Source organism: Melospiza georgiana, chromosome 5 (genome assembly GCF_028018845.1).
Source record: "Melospiza georgiana isolate bMelGeo1 chromosome 5, bMelGeo1.pri, whole genome shotgun sequence".
NCBI classification, from domain to species: Eukaryota; Metazoa; Chordata; class Aves; order Passeriformes; family Passerellidae; genus Melospiza; species Melospiza georgiana.
In genome coordinates, this window is record NC_080434.1 from 23,121,907 (window position 1) to 23,143,671 (window position 21,765).

At 40.9% G+C, this 21,765-nt stretch overlaps 1 protein-coding gene across 3 annotated transcripts in view; it reads left to right on the forward strand.

Moving 5' to 3' along the window:
• Positions 1-8,797: 8,797 nt before the first annotated feature.
• HPGDS (hematopoietic prostaglandin D synthase) overlaps positions 8,798-21,765 on the forward strand; it is a 29,519-nt gene continuing 16,551 nt past the window's right edge. The window contains exons 1-2 of one of the 3 annotated variants that reach the window (XM_058024515.1): positions 8,798-8,867; positions 21,448-21,588. In XM_058024515.1, the coding sequence (XP_057880498.1) occupies positions 21,456-21,588 (133 nt within the window). In that variant the 5' untranslated portion in view covers positions 8,798-8,867; positions 21,448-21,455. Of the gene's footprint in view, positions 8,868-9,424; positions 9,444-21,444; positions 21,589-21,765 lie in introns of those variants that run through there. The other 2 variants (XM_058024514.1, XM_058024516.1) reach the window with 2 other exon arrangements.

A 21,765-nucleotide genomic window follows, 5' to 3' on the forward strand; every position in this document is an offset into this window, starting at 1 on the left:
AATATCTCTACATAGGTCATGGAATCAGAACAGTTTGCAAGTAAGAAATAATCTTATTTATCAAACCCGTAAAATAAAAAATCATCATGGAGAAAATAACAACTTACATGGGTACTTAAAACTCTTGGAAAAAACATACCTATATTTGCTAAGAAAAACACTTACTGATAAAGATGATGTTGCAAAGGCCTTAAGATTACAGCAAGTATTTTGGATAAACACCAAAAATCTTCTAGTTCAAGCAACTTATTCTTCCTACAATTTTTGAGGATAAACAGAATACTCCAAAGTATGTTCAAAACAAGAATTTTACTTTTAGCATCCAAAGATTTTTTTTCCTTTCTGCATTAGAGAATGACAAAAATATCAAAGCCTATAATAGGACAGAGCTTGGTCTTTTTACTCAGTGCACTTTCAATTTTTGTTCTGTTTTTCATTCTGCCAGCAAAGAATTTGCACCCAAACAGAGAAACTTTTCTGTTGAAATGCAATTGTACTTCTCTCATCTTCTAAGTCATTTAATGCTACTTACAGCAAACAGGAAGAGGGAATGGCTCTGCAAATACTACTCAGTTTATCACTAAGACTTTCTGTATTTTGAAATCAACAACAAGAAGTTCTATAAACATAATAACAAATATGCGTAGACACTTTACAGTGTCACAGTCAGGATTTGCTGCATGGATGAAGTCAGTTATATGGCAGCATCTGCCAAAAGCTGGAGGCTCTCTACTACTTTTACCTCCTGAAAGTCTGCAGAAAAGGTACAAGAACATATAGTTGAAGGAAGAGTGGCTGTTTGAAAGTCTTAATATCTCTCAGAGACTGTTTTGCCATCTGTATCTCCTGAAAAGTACATTGGAAAGAGAAGGGTGGGTAGAAAGAAATGTTTTCACAATATCATGATAGACAGAGAACCAAGAACTCAAAACCAGAAACATCTTAAGAACAACTCACCAGACAGGAATCTCGATCATTTCAGGCTTCCCTTTACAAGGTAATAAAAGTACTGATATTGACCTTGAAAATCCCATCTCTGGAAAGCTGGAGACAGTTCACATTATTTTCTCTTATGCTGAAAAGAAAAGAAGGTAAATCCAGGAATCCTGACAGAGTAAGCTCTGGTCTCCATATGAATTAAATCACTGAAGTTGATGAATAATTTTGCTGCGGTGGAAAACAGAAATTCAACTAGTTTTATATTAGTTCATTTTACCCTGAAGAGACTTCCTCTAGCTATGACACTTTGCTCAGTGCCATCTCTGCCACTTTGGAAACTGCACCATTATGAGTAAATGACTCTGGTTCTCGTTGCTGATGGACACATCTTGTCTACCCAATGTATCAGGCACTTAATAACACCTCCAAATATCTCCCCAAAGCTAAAACGAGCACATTACTAGAAAACACAGTATTTATTTTCATTTTGCCTCTACAGAAGCAACATGAAGAGACAATGCACTTTTGCTCTGCTCTTTCGTATTGACCTCCATGCCTGGTTATCAGAGTTGGAACATGGAGCAAAACTGCTGCTGAGAACTGCATTTTGATCCAGATCACCCTTCCAGAACATGCTGCCATGGCTATTTTAGGCACTCTGGCACCTGAGAAAAAGCCAAAGGCAATCCCTGTTTCTCTCCCTGAAGAACTTCCCCCAACTGATTCTTATTCTAATTGTGCGTGATTGTTGTTAATTTTTAATGAATTTCATCGTTTACATCTGCCTAACATCAACCAAACGTTAGCTCCCAACCCCTTCTGCTGTACTTTAAACCACAAAACAAAAGACATTGCTTTGTTCTCTGGGCCTGCAACTGCTGTGGAGAAGCACAAGACAGAGATAAAAAAGTAAAATATTTATAACTAGAAATGGCCTCCAGGTCTCTGCCCCTAGCTTTGTGCTTCTTTGCTTTCTATGGGCAAACCTGGATTGCAGCTGCCTACCACACACAGTTACCTGGGGACTGCACCCTGAGCTTCAAGCCACTTGAAGCAAGCACCCTTAAAGACATGCCTGCAGGCCTGAACACTGCATCCCCCCAGAAAAGGAAAGGCTGAGGTCAAGGACAGCACTGTGGGGCAGGGCAGCACATGTCAGCTCAAGTCCCTGAGAGCCCCAGCCAGACAGAAGTGTCACCTCATGCTGCATGTGGCTCACACACAGCACAGTCACATCCTCTGGCAGCACAGGGGTGGAGCTGCACTTGTGTAAGAGCTCCAGAAATCACCAGAGAGATGACAGGAGCAAAGGACAGAGGACACTAAACTGCCCTTACCTACCTTCTTTACTTTTTCCATTGCCAGTAGAAATTCAGACAAAGAACACCTAAGTAACTTCTGCTTGAGCATCTCAGACTATTGCTTAATTCAGGGAGGAGGAAGAACAGCTAGCAATCCAAATGTGAGACTATTTTTATTTTGAGAAGCTGAACATGCAAAGTTCCTTTCTCCTTAAGCACAAAAGAACAAGTAAATAATTTTCTTGCTCATAAATTCATGGCAATTTTCTATTCTATTAATCTTTTAATGACTTCTACACTACAGCTTCCCTGTTTTTTGAGTTCAAATTTGTTTCTGGTGCACAAAGATTTGCCCCTTCTTCCTCTTGTCTCTGCAATAAGTTCCGAGAACTACCTCAGTCTAGCGGCACTAATTCTTCCTGAAAATTTCTCCTTAGTGAACAGAATCCAGTGTTTTAGCTAGACAAGTTAATTTGTCATCTGGTATTTTAAATAGTTTTTAGAAATATCTATTATACTTCCTCTAACCTCCTTCACCATACCAATAGACTGGGGACACAGTGAGTATCAGAGGTGGGCTGGCTGTTGAACTGGCTACGTTCTGTCATCTGGACAAAAAATACAAGCATTCCCTTAGTGAATTTATGTTGGATTTACTGGTTTCCATTGTGATTAGAGCTGTTGGTGCTGCAAGGTCACTGCTGGAGACATAGGGCAACAGCATTAAGGCTTAGACATTGATCCTTTTGTCCTACTCACTTTGACAGATCAGCCTCACATATTTCTGGGAACAGAAGACTTCTCCTACAGCAATAATTCAGAAAAGAAAAAAAAGAAAAACAACCAACAGCAACAAACTCCCCCCAAAGATTCACCCCAAAAGAAGGAAAAAAAAAAATCACAAACAGATTCAAACCAACCAACCAACAACAACCAAACCCAACCAAGTTTTTAAATAGTGTTCTTCTCAATCCGCTTTAGTTTCCTTGAAAGCAATTGTGATATGTAATGATTCATTTTGTGGAATCACAAAGGACAGCACGAAAGGATTGGGTTTTTTTTTAAAGAAGTCTCAAATTTCACATTGTTGAAGCGAATGTTTTCTCCTCCTTCATCCCTCCAAGTATGTATCTGTAAACAGGTCCTGTGCCTACTCAGGGCTCCCTGGGGGCTTCTGAGTGGGACTGTCCAGTACTTGTACATGAGATGAAGGGACTTGATGTTTTTAGGAAGGCTTTAAAAGCTTTCATTTGCTTGTTAAGTAACACATTTGTCTAACGTTATCCCTGCTGAAACTGATGTGGATGGAATCAGGCAGACAGCACATGTTACATTACATTATGAGTCTTAACATTTCACTAATTGCATTGACCTACTTCTGTGAATCACAGATTATTCTGCTGCTCACAAAGCACAGCTGATTCCTTTACGTAGTTGTTCATGCAACGTGATACAATTGCAAGGGCCCACAAGGGGGTGAAATCTCATGATTTATCTATCCAAGTAAGCAGACAGCATCCCCAGCTTTCATCAATACTTTGACCACATGAACAAAATGAGGAACAAAGCTCTCTTATTTTCTGCAACTTGTACAGTTATTTATTACTTAACTTTTCCTTCCCTTTTAAACAGAGATAACAAAACCTTAATTGAAATTAGAAAAGCAGCTGATCGGCTCTGACCTGGACATGCGGTTTTTCATTTCCATGACAAATTTCTGCAGGATGTAATAGGAAACAAAGCTTCAGTATAGAGACCTCAAATGGGTAGGGGTCAGGCATCAGCTGACATATCTCCATTCAGTGTCTCTGTGCTGAACTGCATCTTCTGAATAGATGAGTTCTCTGGCTATTCATCAAGAATTTTTACTTAATTGTCAGGTATGCATGTAACTCCCTATGAGCTGGGAAGAGGGTCCTCTGCTAAGGCAGAAAAGCTGCTAGGATAAATGCATTCTATAGGGTAAGTGGCTTTTTAAGCCTTGGCCAGTTTCTCATAAATAGAAGTGCTAAGATCAAGCAAATAGTCTGCCAGCTAGCTCAGGACTGAGGCAAACACACTAGAAAAGGCAATTCCAAATGCTCCACCTAAATGAGTTATTATGATCCTGCCCAAATTCCCAATGGCAAAACCAGCCCCCGAGATGAAAGCTCACAAGTCCTTAGGCCAGCTTTACTGGACTTTGGAGCAGGGTCCTTCATATTAAAAAAACACCTGTAGCTATGAACCTTCCTACTTAGGAATAAATACAAGAGACCCCTTCTGAACATAAAGAAGTGTGTCTAACAGACAGCTCCTTATGGCTCTCCATGTAGTAACCTGAAGATGAATCTTTCAGATGATGCTTTTCATTGTACACAAAAAAGCTCCCTGCTGCCAGGAGCAGAGGGAAAAGAAAGTTATCAGCTAAACTTAAAACCCCAAAATTGCAGGCTTGTCCATAGTTGATTGCTTCTCTAAGCTGCCCTGCTTCAAAAGCAAATCTCATTATTGCTTGTGTAATGATCTCATTGATCATTAAGCATGGCCTTTTACTAGAGTTACAGTAACACTGGAAGGATATTTGATTAAGAATGGATTATTTCTTTTAAATGCATTTGTGACTCTTCTGCATATTTTTAACAAAATATCATAAAAATGTAATGGACTATGCATGAGCAAAGCAAGGTGCACATGTAGAAACATGCTTATATTGACACAGATGGTGTTTTCAAATACATTAACCTTTTTGTAAATATTTTAAATTAGAAAAAAAAAAGGCAACAAAAACATTAATTCCCAATAAACTTTAAATGTGTCAACTTTTCAAAAAATAAATACCTGGTACTTTCAATATTCCCCCCAGCATTTCTTTGTTTAAAAGTGTTTGCAAACTTAAGCTGCAGAGGTCCAACATTAGATCTTTCTGAAGGTGTACTTTTCTGGCTGAATTTACTGCTTGCTAAAAGAGAATAGCAAGCTCAGCAAATTGCTGAGCTCTATTATGAATAAACATAAAGGATCAAGTGCCTTTGCTACATTTGTGAGTCTAGCTTTTTGCAGGCCTAATACCCCTCCTTAAGTGGCTTAAAAATGATGCAATTCACTTCCCATATCATATGCTAAATGCTAGTTTGTCACGTCTCTGATAGCAGCATAGTACTGTAATTTAAAAAATAACAAAAACAAACAACCAAACAAGGCAAAGGTTGGTGAGGAAATTACTGAGGAAGTGAACGTGATGACTATATCTAAGTTTACAGTGAAACTTCTGACTTGAGTGGATTTATTCTCTTGAACACACAAGTAGGCGCACTAAGAGCAGGTTACCAGTCTTGATAAGATGGCTGTTGTTTTGTGCAGTGCAAAAGTTGACTCGCCATAAAAAACAGTTGGAATCTCCTTCCCAGCAGGGAAAAAGCTGCACTGTGGCGATGTGCTAACTCCCATTTCAGCTCTGGGGAGCTGGCCTCTTTCTGTTCCCAAAGCAAGATTTCAGCAATCGTGGCTGTTTCGCCTGGCACATGCAGTAAGCAAGTTATCTCACCACAGAGACCTGCAACACAACACAGGCAACTTCAGGAGATGCTACATTTTGTTTCAAACCTTCTGCTTAACTATCAGCTCTCAGGCACAAGGTGGAGCAGCAGCTGGGACAGAAGAGGTGGGGAAGTTCTGGCCATAAATCAATAGGCAGAGGGATCCCTCAACACTTAGGAGTCACGGGGCAGGAGATCTGCCTGGAGTGTACTGATCCTCTAATAGCCTGTGAATGTCCTGAAAGGGACATCTGCTGAACTAAATCTTGGATTTAAATTTAATCCATGTGAGTTCCTCTTCATTCATCTAGGGCTATCAAACCACAAGGAGAGCCCCCACGATGACCACGAAAGGAAATGTGTCATTGACTTAAATGTCCTCACTTCCCTGTATAAAACACAGAGAAAACATCCTTTCACTGACTAGTTACTCCACACAATTGGCAGGTATACACCTACAGAGCTGTCCATGGGGCTCAGGTGACCATAAGAAACCTTTATGTTGCTCCATGACCAAAACACAAATGGGTAAGAGGTCAGCTGCTGAGTCCTGAGACAGCTGACTGCAGCTCCTGCTGCCATTCCTGGGAACGGTGTTGGACAGGAATGGATGTCTCCACACCCAGGTTTTATCCATGCTTCATTTACTACGTCATCATCTTGACTGAAGTTTCCAGAAGTTGGACAGAGGTGAGAGATGCTTTAGGCAAGCAGCCTCATGTAACAGATGGATACACAGTCTCAGCCTGGCTGCTTCGTCGAGCAGTTCAGCCAATTTTTCACGCTGTCATCAGCAGTTGCATGCCAAAGGGGCAACAGAAAGGGAGAGCTTAATCTGTAAGAAATCATCAGCAAATGAAAACAATGTAAGATCAGGGCAGTGCACTACCAACTTCATTTTTGAAATTGTACGCACAAATCACTTCCCATTTTAGAAAGCAGAGGAATTTATTTGATAATCCACATGCATTGAGCCAAATCTGGCAGAAAGGAAGAATTACTTTTTCTTTAGGAGAGCCTACTTCCTGATCATGTAAAGAGTTGTACTGAGCTTGAGTGATAGGTGCCCCTGTAAATCCCACTGTCTGACCCTGAGGTGCTCAGAGCAGCAGTGAGGGGAGGGAATAATGCCTGCCCCTGCAGGCAGCTTCCACTGGACAGGGACTCAGTTACCCATTCAAAACAGGAAGTGAAAAATGTGGTCCCAGCACACTCCTGTCACAGGTTGGAAAAGCAAAGGGAAAAACAGGGTTTCAGTACCTTGTCAGTCATTGAAGGTATAAGCGTAGCACAAAGGAGTACTTGTGTTTCATACCAACTCAATGAATGGAACTCTTGCAGTGAAGGTACAGTTTTTTATAGTGAAGGTACAGTTTTAACTCTTTAAATGTCTCACAAAGAAAGTAAATGTTAGATTACCAGTGTGCTTACTAAGGCTTTACCATGTTTTTACTGGTAACTTTGCCAATCTGCTGTCTGTTGAAAACAATTCCTAGAGAAGAACACCTTCTGCTTCCCTTTGAGAAGGCTGAGAACCAGATCCCATAACATGCTGCTGTGTTTCACTCTCTGCTCCAAATTAAAATAAATAAAAGTTCCTAGTTGCTCAAAATTCGTGAATGTTTATAAAATAAGTTTGTTTCAAATTCCATTTGCTTTAGAACCCTAAAAATTCTTTCAGTTTTCTGCAAATTAAATGAGGAAAAAGTCTCAGACTGCTTCTCTGCAACTGAAGGAACTGTTTTACCCCATATAGCCTGCTTTATCAAAAGTCAACAATTAAAAACTGATGAAATATGGTATCAGAACACTTGAAACTTTACTTTTTGGTATCCACTCAGAACTACTGCCTCCAAGGTGACATTCTGAAGAAAAGGAACATTAAAGCATAAACCTGCAGCCAAGGCAAATCTGAAAGCATGGAAGTGCCACCACCAAGGTAAGCCTCAGCAATTTGGCTTATCACTCAGCATACATCAGTCCCAACAAGAAGACACTTTGGGGTTTTTTTGTAAACTTTTTCTTAGCTGTAAAGGCTGTTGGTTTGTGAAAACTCGGCTGTTTACATCAGGGAAAAACATGTATTACATGAAAATGCAGCAAATGATTAAGAGTGTGATCTATCACCTCATTCCAGGAGAGAGTACTTTGGTTAGCACCATTCCCTGCACCTGCAGGGAACACACACACAATTTTTTATTGACACAGAGAAAGCCTCAGAGCAGATTTGTGTGGTACATTTTGCACGGTACTATCAGAAAACTTTGCTCTAATTCTGCTGCATTCTGGTCCCCTGCTCAGAGGAGAGCAAAGCAGAGCAACACCGAATGGACTTTGCTAAGGCCAAAGTACAATGAAAAGGAGAAAGAAAAACAGAAAACACAACGTTCACTACACATGAGGAGCAGCAACGTGACAGTCCTAACTACAAATGTGCATTATTCATGGACACAGTTTGCACCACAAATCCTTCTTCACTGATAACAAAAACCCCACCCACCAAAACCACCAACTTAAATCACACTTGATTCTTTATGTAAAAGGTTTAGGAGCTGGCTTTTTTTGGTGCTGGTGGTGGAGCATTTTGGAGTGTTCTTGTTCTGGCTTTTTTTTGGTGATGGAGTGTTTTGGAGTGTCTCCATTTGCAGCTGTTTGAGGCATTCCTCTATAACTAGATCAAATAGTGTGGGCTTTACATTAGTTAGAAATAATCTACAAAAGACAGTACTTGAGTTGTTCCACACATTTTACATTTAGAAAAAACACCTATCATCTGACTCAACTCTTCAGAGCCTGTCTTTATTATTATTACTATTATATATTATCAAATGGCACTTTATCACTTTAAATTTGCTTTGAACGAAATCCAAGAAATTCCAGCAGCCAGTACGCTCTGCTAGCCCCAAGTCAGCAAACTCGCTCGCTATCAGGAACGATGCAGATACCGTGTGTGTGCGAGACGGGGGAGGAGGAGAGTCATGCAGGCGGTCATGGGAAGGGGGTGGTTTGCATATTTAACAGCCTGTGCCCGAACGCCGCAGCCTTTTCGGGGTCGGCCCTGCGAGGGACTGCCGAGCACCGAGGAAGGGACGGCGCGCACCGCACCGGAGTGAGTTGTGTTCCAGCTGCGCTGCCGCTGCAGCCCCGCTCCGCTCTTTCCCCTTGCTGCTTCTGATCCTGCTCTGCCCTCCCTAGGCTACCGCGACAGTGCGTGCGAGGTCAGGCTGTCAAATTAGGCTGCGTGTAGAGCACGTCCTGAGAGTGTTTCATTTGTAGAGATTTGTTCGGTGTATTCAGCCTGACTGTCTGAGTGGTGCTGCCGGCAGAGAGCAGCTCCATGCGGCGGCTGCGAGTTTAACCCGAGCACCCCATCTATGCACCTTCTCGGCTGCTTCCAGGCATCCTTACACTGTGCCTGCTGCACTTAGGAGGACATGTGTGCGACCACGTGCACCCCTAAAACCAGACTTTGCTCAAAACTGTGAGCTGCTTTCCTGCGGCAAACGGGCAGATCACTGGCATGGTGTAGAACCGAGCCGCTGCTCCTCATCAGTGCCTTGCTCAGTCAGTACCGAGCTACTTGGATAACCACGCTGTGTGTCAGGGTTACTTGCCAAGAAAAGACAGCCTCATCAGCCAAGAAATCAGTGTGAGGAGGCTCTGGGAATTCTGCAGGGAGTTTTTAGTAAGTGAAAACCCATTTCAAACCAATATTCCATTAGATGTAAAGGCTGACTAAAATGCCTTCACTTAGATAACCAAGCTAAATCTAGGCTAACGTCAGAGAAATTAGATGAATTTTAAGCAGCACCAACCAATTATTGCAGGTCATTTTTGTGCACTGTTCTGTTCATTTTTCAAATTCCTGTGTTCTAAAACAGCGGATTAACATACTTTGGTCCTAATTCCCACAGTCATTTTATAGAGTAAAAACCTCCTGCATCTGACTCCACTCACTCAATTTTTCTCCTTATCAAAGTCAAAGGTTTTTTTATTACTTGTCTTTTACTTCAAAATGATACTCTGAATAGCCATTGAGGATTTTTTTCTTTCCTTCTAACTACTGTAATTTTCCTATATACATAATCCTCCCACACACATTTCCTCTGTTAAAAGCAGTCTCTTGTTCCCTGTTCATTTCAGACTATCCAAGCAAACAAACCAAAGCTATAGAAGTATCCTTCCTGGGCTTCTGTACTCCTTACAACTGTTTGTAAACACCAGTACTTTTATACTCAAAACTTGCAACGTTTGTAAAGAAACAAAGACACAACGGTCTTTTTTAAGTTTACTTTTGTTCATTCTTCTGTTTTATTTAATCCAAAATAGAATCCACCTCTCCCTAAAAATGTGCACATTGTGTAAATGATTGTGCTACAGACGCACACATGCCCAGGAACACTGTCAAATCTGTTTGTATAGAAATAAGACAGAAGCTCTCCAAACTTTAAACTGAAAATACACACAAAGTAATTCTTTAATGAGTTCTGGGTTCCTGCACGAGCAAGGAAGTTAGCCAGTGCAGCATGTTCCTGTGCCACTGCCCAACATGCTCTGCTGCCCTGGGGGTTTGCTCATTTCTCCTTGCTGTCTATCCCACCTTCTCCCGAGCAGCTGCAAAGCAGAAGGACCAACTGAAGTTGGTGCTCATTTTCAAAACATCCTTGATCAAAATCTCACCAGAAAGTAATTACACTGCCCAGGAACCACTGATGGGATTGGCCTTGGGCTGGCAGAGAGCACAAAAAGCTATGCTCATTCACACCTGCTGGAGACTTACCATATATGCTGCAAATTTCAAACAGGTGATTTTTTTTAAACTGCTTTACAGTTAGTTCAAGAAGCATGGGAAAAAAGAAAGGAGGGGGGGGAAAAATTAGCCAAATCCCACATATACATTTCAAAGTGCCACTACTTTGAAGAATCTTGTCTGATCTCGAGGCAATATGCTAAAACTCCCAGAAAACAAACCACAACAAGGAACTGAGAAAAACTGAAACACCTACTTTTGAATCTCTTTGGAAGTAACTAAAAATATTGCTGGAATGACTTAGTAAAGAATAAGCATGAGATGGAAAAAGAGAGAAAACAAGGATGTTCAGTGATATCAGGCAAATTGTACTATGCTTTGTATTTGTAGTAGATGCAAAGAGGGAAGGCAAACAAAGCTTTATGCTGTCTGACAAGCTTAGTTTAGTTGATGTGTGACAAAAAAGAATGTGTGATGTGTAATTGCATGCCTCAGCCAAAGGGCCATTTTTCTGTGCCAGGCACACAGCAATTGGGACTGCCCCAGAGCCAGACTAGCTGCAGCTTCCATGAGAAACTGGCAGCATGCTGCCTCTATAAGTATTTTCTACTTAAGTGTAGGAACACACAGGTTAGGGTTTTACATGCTGGGCAGTTTTTGACTGTAACTCAGGGGTCCTGCACATTTCTGACTTATGGCTAAATTTGGGTGGTCCCCAGGCTTCTGGCTGGGTGTTGCTCAGAGCTGTAGGGCCACATTTGGCACTGCTGGTGCTCTCAAGGAGACTGGCAATGCCTGAAGAACACTTCAGCAAGGTTCTGGGTCTCCTCAGGCTCACTCTGGCTTAGAAAAAAATTTCAAAATATTTGAAAATACCTGAGATCTGTGCCCCAGCCCACTGTACTGATGCCTCCTGGGCATAGTGGTGTGTGTGCCATGGACTGCAGGGCAGAGCAGGAGGATACCAAGAATTTGTGACCAGGACACATAGTCGGCGGTACTGGAGAACTCTGCAAAGTGAATAAAAACCTTTCCCAGTCAAACCTGTGCCTGCTACAGGGATGCTTAGAAGCCTATCTAAGTCTTTCATGACTATAATTTTGGGGTGTTTCTAGCAAATTATACAGTAGGTTCATGATATACAACAAGTCGAGCAAAGTAGTTTTGACAAGCAGGGAGAAGGATTTGGTGCTTGTACTCCCCCCTTGCACTTACACACACACTCACACATGGCTGGGATAGAAAAAAAGCCCACTTTTCCACATCCAAAGAAAGATGTTAGGTGGCCAAGACAGTTACAAAATTTTTGTGCTGGACAGGCTTATGAGGTCGAAAATGGACATGATTCATCCTGGCAAAAAGCAGCTGGCTTTGGAGAGCCAGCTAAACAACACAGAGCTCTGGTGCTCACAACTGAGCTCTGAGCTTTGTAGGAATATTGTTAGGTCATGCTGATTCATCTGAAGAGTCCAGAGAGAGATGCAAGGCCTGAATTTTACAGCAATGACATGGGGTTGGCAAGCATTAAGATTATTTAGGCTTTTGTTCTACCACAAAATGCTTCTGGGAATTCTTGGGACATCTGATGTGGATATAAAAGACTTAAGCAGTTTTTCCTGAGAAAGGATCCTAACCACTCCTTTGTCTGCATCTTTCCTGAGATCTCTTGCAATTTTATTTACCAGTATTTCACAGTCTTGGGTGTGAAATTTATTAATCTAAAAGAGGTTGCACAAAACAACTTCAAAAAGTTGTCTACATAAAACTGGGACCAAGTAGATGCAAATCCAAAGTTTGAGGATCAGACAGAAAGCAAAGCCACCACAGATGCTCAGGCCCTAAAGGGAAGGGTGTGGCAAGCCAGGCAGACTGAGGACACACTGCTGAAGTGGCTGAGTAAAGCCTTGTCCATCACCACTTGCCTGCCTCCTTAATCTTGCTGACATGTGAGAGCTCCCTCATTCACTTCAGTTCAAACAGGGTGAACTTCAGATATCTGAATTAATTACCATCAGTTTGATTGCAGTTGTCTGGGGGGCAATCACAAACTCAGCTCAGGGAAACTCAGTAGGGTCTGGCATTCTCCTTCAACAAGTCTTGACAGTGGACACCCATTCACTGCCCATTCACACTGGACTCCCACTTGAAAAAAAAACACCAAACTTTTCATATCTTTCTTATCTTGCTCTTTCACTGCTACATTGTGGTTATTTTTCTAAAAATAATCAGCAAAAAACCAAGTGGTTGTTCTCCTGTGTTCTTGAAGGATTTTTTTTGAGTTCTGATTTTCCACATCAGCAAATCAAGTCTAAAGCTTCCTCAGAGAGATAATTGCTTTAAGGTCTCCTACAGCTCCTTTTTTTTTTTTTTTTAAAGGCCACATATTGATAGATCAGGCTTTGCTCAGACAGTAGAGTTTACTCATCAGGTCACTTGAAATACTTGTAACCATTAGGGCTACTCAATACTCTCACAGTACTGCCTTAAAACCTTTTCTCATTTTAGTATGTTGATTTCTCCCACAGGTCACAAATAAGCAGCACAGCAGGTGCATGCACATGCAAAATCCTTCTAAAAAAGAACTTAAATCTATATTATGCTCTATGTTATCCAGGAATCTAACCTTGAAAAATCATGCTAAGAAGTATCCATTATAGTTGGAATTTTTTATTTCAAAACTCAACCCTACATAAAATTCCATAAACATTTACTTCAGATGATTTGTGTACTAAACAGAAAAGGGTACACAGATTTTTTTTTCACTTTTCTTTCCAAGGTCAAGATTGCTATCTAGCTTAGAAATATGAGATATCAATTCCATATATTTATTTTCCATAACTGGACCAGAGTGGAAAAAGAGACCATCAAGTTTCAGAAAAAGAGCCTATGTCAGACTGAAAGCTGACAGCAAATAGAATTACTTAGAGTTTTTAATTTTATTTTCTGTCAAAACAGACTGCTGTGGAAATTTTCCACTGGAAGACTTGCAGCCTTCCATCAAGCTGCCAATATTCTCTAATCCTTCTCCCCAAAAGGATGGACAGAAAATTTCTTGTTCTCTTTGCTTAAAAAAAAGAACTAATAAAAACATCTTTTGCAGGGAAAAAACCCCCAAACCACCATAACCATTAAGTCAGTACTATTCTTGGCTTTCAAAGGCTGAAACTATCTCTTAAATCTGTAATATTTTTTCACTCAAGGTAAAAAATTTGAAGACATTCCTGCAGCATCTAATTAGATCAGTAACCAGGAGGAGTGCAGCACCACACCCACAGGCAGGGCAAGGCTGCTCCTCACATGGCTTCTGCCTTTTCAGCATTGCTCAAATGGATAATGTAAACAATTATGCCTTTCCCCAAAACTTTCTGACTGTTATGTTGGTTAAATAAAAAAAGGAAGAAATACTACACATGGATAGTTTTATCTTTCCTACATTGTGCAGTTTATAAAGTTACAGCTGTGGAAGTTTTGCTTTCCTTGCCTTCGACAGTAACTACTTTAGTCTTGTCTCTCTGGTTCCTTCCTCTGAAATGTGAAAATTTAAACAAAGGCAGAAAGGCTCACTTGGACAGCTAAAACATCATTTTAAAACTGAGGAGGGAGAAAGGTGCTTTAATGCTCAGCTCTCCAGTCACAGGGATTAGGAATTCACATATATGACAAGGACAATGAGCAAATAAGGGCAAAATTGAACTTACTATTCTTAATGTTTCTCAGATGAAACAAGACAGACTAAGTCTCTTTCCTGGTTAAAGATTTTTCTTTGTACTCCATAAGTAACACAACTCTCCCCAACCCCTAAGGAACAGAACCAAAAATCTATGCTTCATATTTGGAGAAGTCAAGTCACTCCTGAGATGACAGCCTAAGAAAGATTGCTCCTTTAATGAGCAAATATAAGATTCTTTTGTCTGTATATGCAGAGACCCAGCCAGCTTCTCACCTTTCATTTTCTAATTTCAGTATCCTGACACGAGCACTACACGTGCCTATGGCCCTGTCACTAGTGTTGTCATATATTACAAGAGTTCTATTGCCATTGCATTGCAAGGGTTCCATATTGCTAGAGTTTCATACCTCCTCAATGTTTCCTGTAGGCAGCTCCTCCAGGCACTGGCTCTTCCTTGTCCTCACAGCAGCCAACTGACTCCAGTTCCCCTCAACCAACCAATTCACTCTTTTATAACACTCTTCTTATTGGCTACAGGTGTGGCCTGTTAACATCAGGCCTGCTCCCAATCTCTACTAATTGGCTCAGCTGCAACTCTTTAGGGGTAAGATTACATTCTCTACCACCTTCTTTACCTATACTGTATGCTCTTGCACACTGGGAGTGAGGAAGACAAGAAAGAGTCTTCCCTGAAATCCCAGTGTTACTATGAATGGAAGACATTTGGCTGACACTAATTTTAAGACTTCAGACTGTGTACGTGGCAGAAATACATGAGTAAATATAAGAATTGGATGAAATTGCAGTGCCCCATCCACCCCTGTAGGACATCCAAATCAGGTTGTTGGACTTGCATCTACTTCAAAAACTATTTGATTTTCAGGCTAACTTTGCAGAAAAACGTCATAAAGAAACAGCAAATGCTTTGAAAACAGCACTAGAAAAAAAAAAAAACAAAAAACCCCCCCCAAAAAAACCAAAAAAAAAAATGTCCTCAAAGCTTCTCACCTTTGGATAGTGCTTATGGAGGACACAAACTTCAATTCATAAAGTAAGAGTCTGCTTGGCAGAGAGATACCTGTAGGCTTATGTGACTGAAAGCTGATTTGTTGTTATACTTTCATCCTGCAAAATAATGAAAATGAAATATATAATCTGCTCCAGCAACTCTGAATCGTTATAAAAGCTTAATCTTACAATAAAAGCACTCTGAATGGTTATAAAAGCTTAATCTTACAATAAAATTAAGAGGTATCCATTGACTGAATCATCTCTCCTGAATCCTTGTCATGCTCTGGTTGGAATTCAAGAAAGGACAGTGATACCTGGCAGACAAAGACCTGCAGCTTCCTCTTCTATGGCAGCATTGTGTCAGGCACAAATTCTGGCACTTTCCATAAGCGACTCCTAAATTAATGAAGAACCCTCATGCTGAATGAATAGAAATGCAGTGCAGTGCATCGTCTTTTCCAAGCATACAATTCAAGTCCCAACTTTTAGAAACACCCTGATGAACCTTACCTCAGTCCTACTGTGGTCTTGCTTCTTGGAGGGAACAGCTAGGCTCTTTTACATCCTCTAGTGTTAATGCAACCTTGAGGCTGGAAAACTCTTAATTTCTTGCAGCGCAAAGTACAGTTAAAGGGACTTTGCACCACAAGCCCTTTGTCAGACTTTGGGTGCATGTGAACACATAGTTCCATAGCTCAACTTAGCTGGTTTCCCCCTCCCCTTCACTCCCCTCTGTTCTTTTTTTTTTCTTTTTTCCCCCCTCTTTCACCCAGGGAGAGCTCTCTGCTGTCATCTCAGATACTAACAACCCTATATAGGAAAATGTAGTTACGTGCTGCCTTATTTCAAAATATTTTCTCTGAATTCACACATTGAGTACCTGCCATCTTCGCATTCCACTGCAAAGGAATCATGGAGGGATTCTTCTGAACAGATTTCTTGGTGTAAATAAAGAAATATTGTATCACCAAAGGTGGATAGAAAGGGGAACAGAGAGGCAGGAAAGACCACATGGCTGAGGCAGGACAAGCGGAACAGTGGGGCAGAATGAGCCAAACCTCCAGACGAGCCTCCTGCTCTGCTAGAAATGGAGCCAGCAGGCCCAGGTTATGGCGCAGTTACCTGCGTTTATGTGCTAAGGCTCCTCCTGTAATCCCATCGAGCACTTTGGGATTAGGGTCTAGTCAGGGAGAGTTGTTCCCAGGCAGCAGGAGTTTCATCACCTGCAGCCCAGTGGTGGGAGCTTTCTCTCCCCTGACTGCCAGGCCAAGTCTCCCCACATCCAGAGCTTCCCGCCATTTTCTAAAGGCCTTGACCATGTAGAGACCCTAATATGGTGGTGGCCTCTGCCCCCCTCATGTGTCCCAGTTGCCTCCTGAACACAGCATGTATTAAAGCTCTGTAGTAATTTTCCACCCCACGTCAAAAAATGGATTTGTAGCATAAAAGCTGGACAATATTGAGGCATGCTGCCAGGCAAATCCCACTAGAGCTTACCACCATTTTCTGAGGGCGTTATCTGCTCAAAGACTCTAAAATGGCGGCAGTCTCTGTTGAGGCATAAATAAAAGTTAATACGTTCCTCACATGCACCCAGGTTTTGGTGGCTGTTACCCACCTAAAGAATATTTTCTTGTCCCTTGAGGGCAGGATTTTCCAAAAGAGAGGTGAAACACTGTTCCACTAGAGAGCCCAGCAGAGTTTTGGTGCTTAATTTTGCTGAGGCTGGGCACGCAGGACCAAACAGTGGCAAGCAGATGCTGCATGCTCTGGGTACACACATGAAAATCAGCCTGAGCAGTGTCCAGTCTGCCAGTGCTTTTTCTCTTCTGTACTACTGCTGTCTGAAACTCAGTATTTCAGTCCCCAAAAAGTGCTGGTTCCTTCCTGGGCTCCATTTTTAAACTCTAATCCTCCTTGAAGTTTTCAAATCGATTGTTCAGTTCTGCTTCAACTGGAATAAAAGCACCCCAAGTTCATCAGGAAATACAGTATCTCCATAAAGCCACAAACAGTTTTAAATAATTTGAAACGTCATGAAATTTTTAGACACTTGTAACTCCACCATTATTTTTTGACCCATGAGTATAATGGCAGATGCCAACTTTACACATATTTGACATTCTCTCAGATTTCCTGTTTGATTTTGTCACTGAGTGGCTCCAAGTTTAATTTAATCATGAGATGCAATAATCTTCTGTTTAAAGGTATGTTAAAGCCAGTTAAGCTGGCTTTCACAAAGTCACAGAGGAAAGCTGGAAAATCAGCTAAGCAGGTCAACAACTTTAAAGTATTAAAGCTAATTTATTAGTGAATTTAAAGCTGTTGAGTTCATGGCTTTGAAAGCTGTATGCAGTGAAACTGGACTGAAGTGTAAGGTAAATCCACAAAAACTAGAGGTTTATGTCCAAAAAGGAGACACAAGAGTCCTGCAACTTTATTTGAATAAAGGGAGAGCTTCCACTGGGGTGCATGCCCATGGGGTTTTCTCTCTTGAGGTTTCAGAGTGTGCAGCCTCCTTTGATCCTAAACTCCTGGCCACATGTTGCCCTCTTCCTTTCCCCACTGGTTGAGGTACTAGGAAGGTACAGTCTTCCTGAACCACCTACCAGATATCCCCCCTTGAGCCTACTATTTTAGCCCAAAGTTCAAAATCTCAGACTGTGTGTTCAAAAACCCTGCGTGTTTCAGCAGCCAAGCTGTCTGGCTCAGCAACCAACTTGCAGCCCAGAGTAGGTAGACATATTTAGACCCATTTCAAAGACTTTAATACCCACATCTTCATCAAATTGTTTGTAAAGACATCACCTTTCCTCTCAGAAGTGCTGTTAGTGTAGGACAGGGCAGGTGTACAGGGCTGTCCCAGCCATGTATTCATCAGAATAAAAATTGGAAAAATACTGGTGAGGTGGCAGGTTTATTGGTGGAAAGTAAGTCATCCCCTTCTGATTTTATACACACCTGGCTTTGCAATGAACTCACCTGAACAGATTTAATAGCATTAAGAAGGTGGCTAAATGCCTGCAAGTCGGAGCACTGAAGTCCACCCACCATGACCATCTTTCAGTATTTTTAAGCCATGACTAACCTAAAAAAAGAGAAACAATTTTAGATAAAGATTTTCCTGCTCTCCACCTCCACAAAAGTCCCCAACATCTTCACCCCAAAAATCAACTCAAAGACACTAAACAGATATTTTTCCCCTAGAAATGACATTTTTCAATAATTCAGTAATTCTGGGTGGTTTAAATGGTTTTAATTTGCTCCTCATGATCCTCTTTATAAAACACACTGGGGAAATGAGGGAGAGGAGGACAAGGGGAAAAAAACCCTAAAACCCCAACAGCTTACTTTGTACGTTTGGCAAAAAGCTATTCTGAACACAACCATTTCTTTCATTTAGAAACTTATCTGTAATTGTTTAGGAAGCACTACTCCTGACATTTCACAGTAAATATAAATAAAAAATAAAACCTACAAATATTTACAAAAACATGTTTACAGTAAACCTATAAAGGCCTTTAAAACGTCACGTATTTTTGGTAAACTCCTTGTAGAGCTGGTTTTAGTTTTGTTTTTATTTTTTCTTATGGATGGAAAAAAAATCATAAGCTTAAGAGTGCATCATCACTACAAATACTTGATTAGTCCTTGTGATGTGATCATTAGAAATTTGTTTAGCTTTGCTTTAGACAACTCAAACAATGGCTTCCGCTGCTTCCTTGACAGACCAAACTATTCCACTGTCTATCACAACAGGCAGAGATTTGCTAATCATCAGCCAAAATTCCCTGATCCTTTACATCACTTCACTGCTCTTGACTGGACATACCTTTGTGTACAGAAAGCTCCCAGGGTAAGAATTAGGTTCTTCCAACACACTCGCCTACCAGAATGTTCTGCCCTCAGCCATCTCCAGCCCTCTCTCTGTGTAGCTGTCTCCTCCCTCACAACTGCACCTTAAAAATCTGCTATTCTTATGCTTTTAATGCCCTCCAGCTGACAGCAACTATTTGCTAGCAGAGGGCTGAGTGGGCAGCCAAGAAACAGGAGCCATGTGTGAGTGGTGTAGCAAGTCCAGGGCACTGGGACTGCTAGGGGTGTTTAGGGAAAAAATTCTATGGACACTCCTAAAGGAGGGAAACAGACAGTAAATCACTAAATCAGTAGCATTTGCTTGTCTCTAAAAACCTGAAAATTAAGACTCAAGGTTTGGGGTTTTTTTCCCTTTGGCTCCTGAATTGCTGTCAGGAATCTCAAATAACACATGCTCTTTTAAAAATGCCATTCCTAGCTCTTGAATGACAGCACCAAATCGGAGAAAAGGGAAGAAAATCCTGCTATGATCTCATTCTCTCTTCTTACATTAACCTTCTAGATGCATAACCAAATTCATAGTATATAATAGTATATTGTATTATCCCATATATAGAGCATACCAAGTAATAAATCTGGGTATAAAATTTGAAAATGGAGTAGCCAAGCTCTGCCACTTAAAAATTGCTTGAAAACGCTGGATTTGTCAAAATTTCTCTCCTTAGAGAAAGAAGTGGTTGCACCTGTAATCCGTGAGCTGCTTTTCCCAAGCAGCAGAGAAACATGTTTTCCCTTAATTAACACATTTAAAAAAACTAATCACATCCTGATGCAACTCATTTCACCTGGAGCCTCTCTCTTTTATACTGTGGAAAAGAACACACTTGACTTAATTGTAATGAAATCTCTGTTTGGAAGCACTTGTAGATGTCTCCATTGGTAATTTTCCAGCAAATTCCTGCATTTCTGCTAGGCCATTTGACATGATAAGTTTCCATTCACTAATAATGTGAATCTCCATTCACTAATAATTCACTTCTGAGCCTGCTGCATGCTGTAGGGCAGCAGATAAATTTTACAATGAATTAAGCAGTCTCTAATGTGCTTATTTGCTGGGTTTTTTGTTTGTGTTTTCTTTTTGCTTTTGCTACTCCGAAGACAGAAGGTACGTGCTTTGACTTTAGAGGAACAAGTGGCAAAAGCAGTTTGCTCTTTTCAGAGCTTCTCTGTCTACAGTGAAAAGCTCATTGTGTATTTCCTCAAGCACATGTTTTCAAGGCAAGATGACTAAACAGGGAGTTGTTCTATTGTGAGATTATGTGGTAGCACTTACTCATGAAAAAAGGAAAAAAAAAGAGTTCCCTTTCTGTTCTAGTGCAGATGATCTGTTTTCCAGGCTTTGTTACAAGCATTCTGAATGTGATGCATATAAAAGAACGGTAAATGCAATGTCTACTTCAAAGCAAAAATGAGAAAGGGTTTCGCTTTGGGTGGGGAGGCAGATGGTTGTTTTACTATCCTTTCCTTAGCACATTCAAATCTCAGCTGAGCTCTCTTAATAAAGTGCTATGTGTAAATTCTTACTTTTGATTTAAAGCGGCCTTATCTGTTCACCTTTCCTGTACCATCCTTGCTACACAATCAAACCCTCAAATACTATCTTTTGTTGCCTGTTACCCTGGGAAACAAGTCCTGTAAAGTGACTCCAAACTAGAACCGAAAAGAAAAAAATAAATTACATGAAAACTTAATAAAGTAATTTCAAGATTTCTTTTGACTTCTGTACAAAAACTGAAAATTCAAGGATGATTTTCTCAAAACAACACTGTAGCCTGGTTTCCATAATAGATTTTTCTTCTAAAATAACTTTGGGCGATTGCTTGTACAACTTTGGTACTAAGTGATGCAAAAAATCACAAGGGTTTGGTAATTCCCATGATTTGGTCTTGGATGAAGGTCTCCATAAGCAGCAGGGGCTGAGCAGGGCAGGTCTGAACAAAATTGCTTCTCGAGATAACAACTGTCTTCTGATACAGAAGAATAATATATCTGGAAAAAAAAACCCAACAAAATCAAAAAAAACAAAATCAAAAATCACTTTATAGATGGCCTGAGTTTGGAGTCACAAGAGAAATAAATGAAAGCTGAAAGTTCCTATTACATCTGAATAAAAAAAAAATCAAGTCAGCTTTCAGGAGTCACTCTAGGAGGAACTGCAGGTTCAGCTGTCTTTGTCCACTTTGTCTGTGGGTGCTGTGGCTGACAAATGGGGAACACAAAGGTGTGAGAGACGCAGCAATTGCAAAGTGGAGCACACCAGGGCTTGGTGTAACATTTCCTCTGCATTGTACAAGCATGCCTGTCAAACCAAGCAGACTGTTTTTGTAGAAAAGGGAGTTGATTTAACCCTGTGTAAAGCAGCTCTGTCTCCCTTCCCAGCAGGGTCCAGCATGCCTCAGTACAAGCTCACCTACTTCAACCTGCGGGGACGAGCGGAGATCAGCCGCTACCTCTTTGCCTATTCGGGCAAGAAGTATGAAGACCACAGGATAGAAGCAGCAGACTGGCCCAAAATCAAGCCAAGTGAGTAGCACTTATAGCCAAAGCTCCACTAGAAATGCTGGCAAAAAGAAAAGCAGTTGAAGACGTACCTGTATGTTTTGTGAGCCTAAGTACACATAACTTCTGGCTTTAGTTAAGCTTGTGCGAGTTTTAAGGTGAGACAGCCAAAATGTCATTGCTGATGCTCTCACAGGAGAC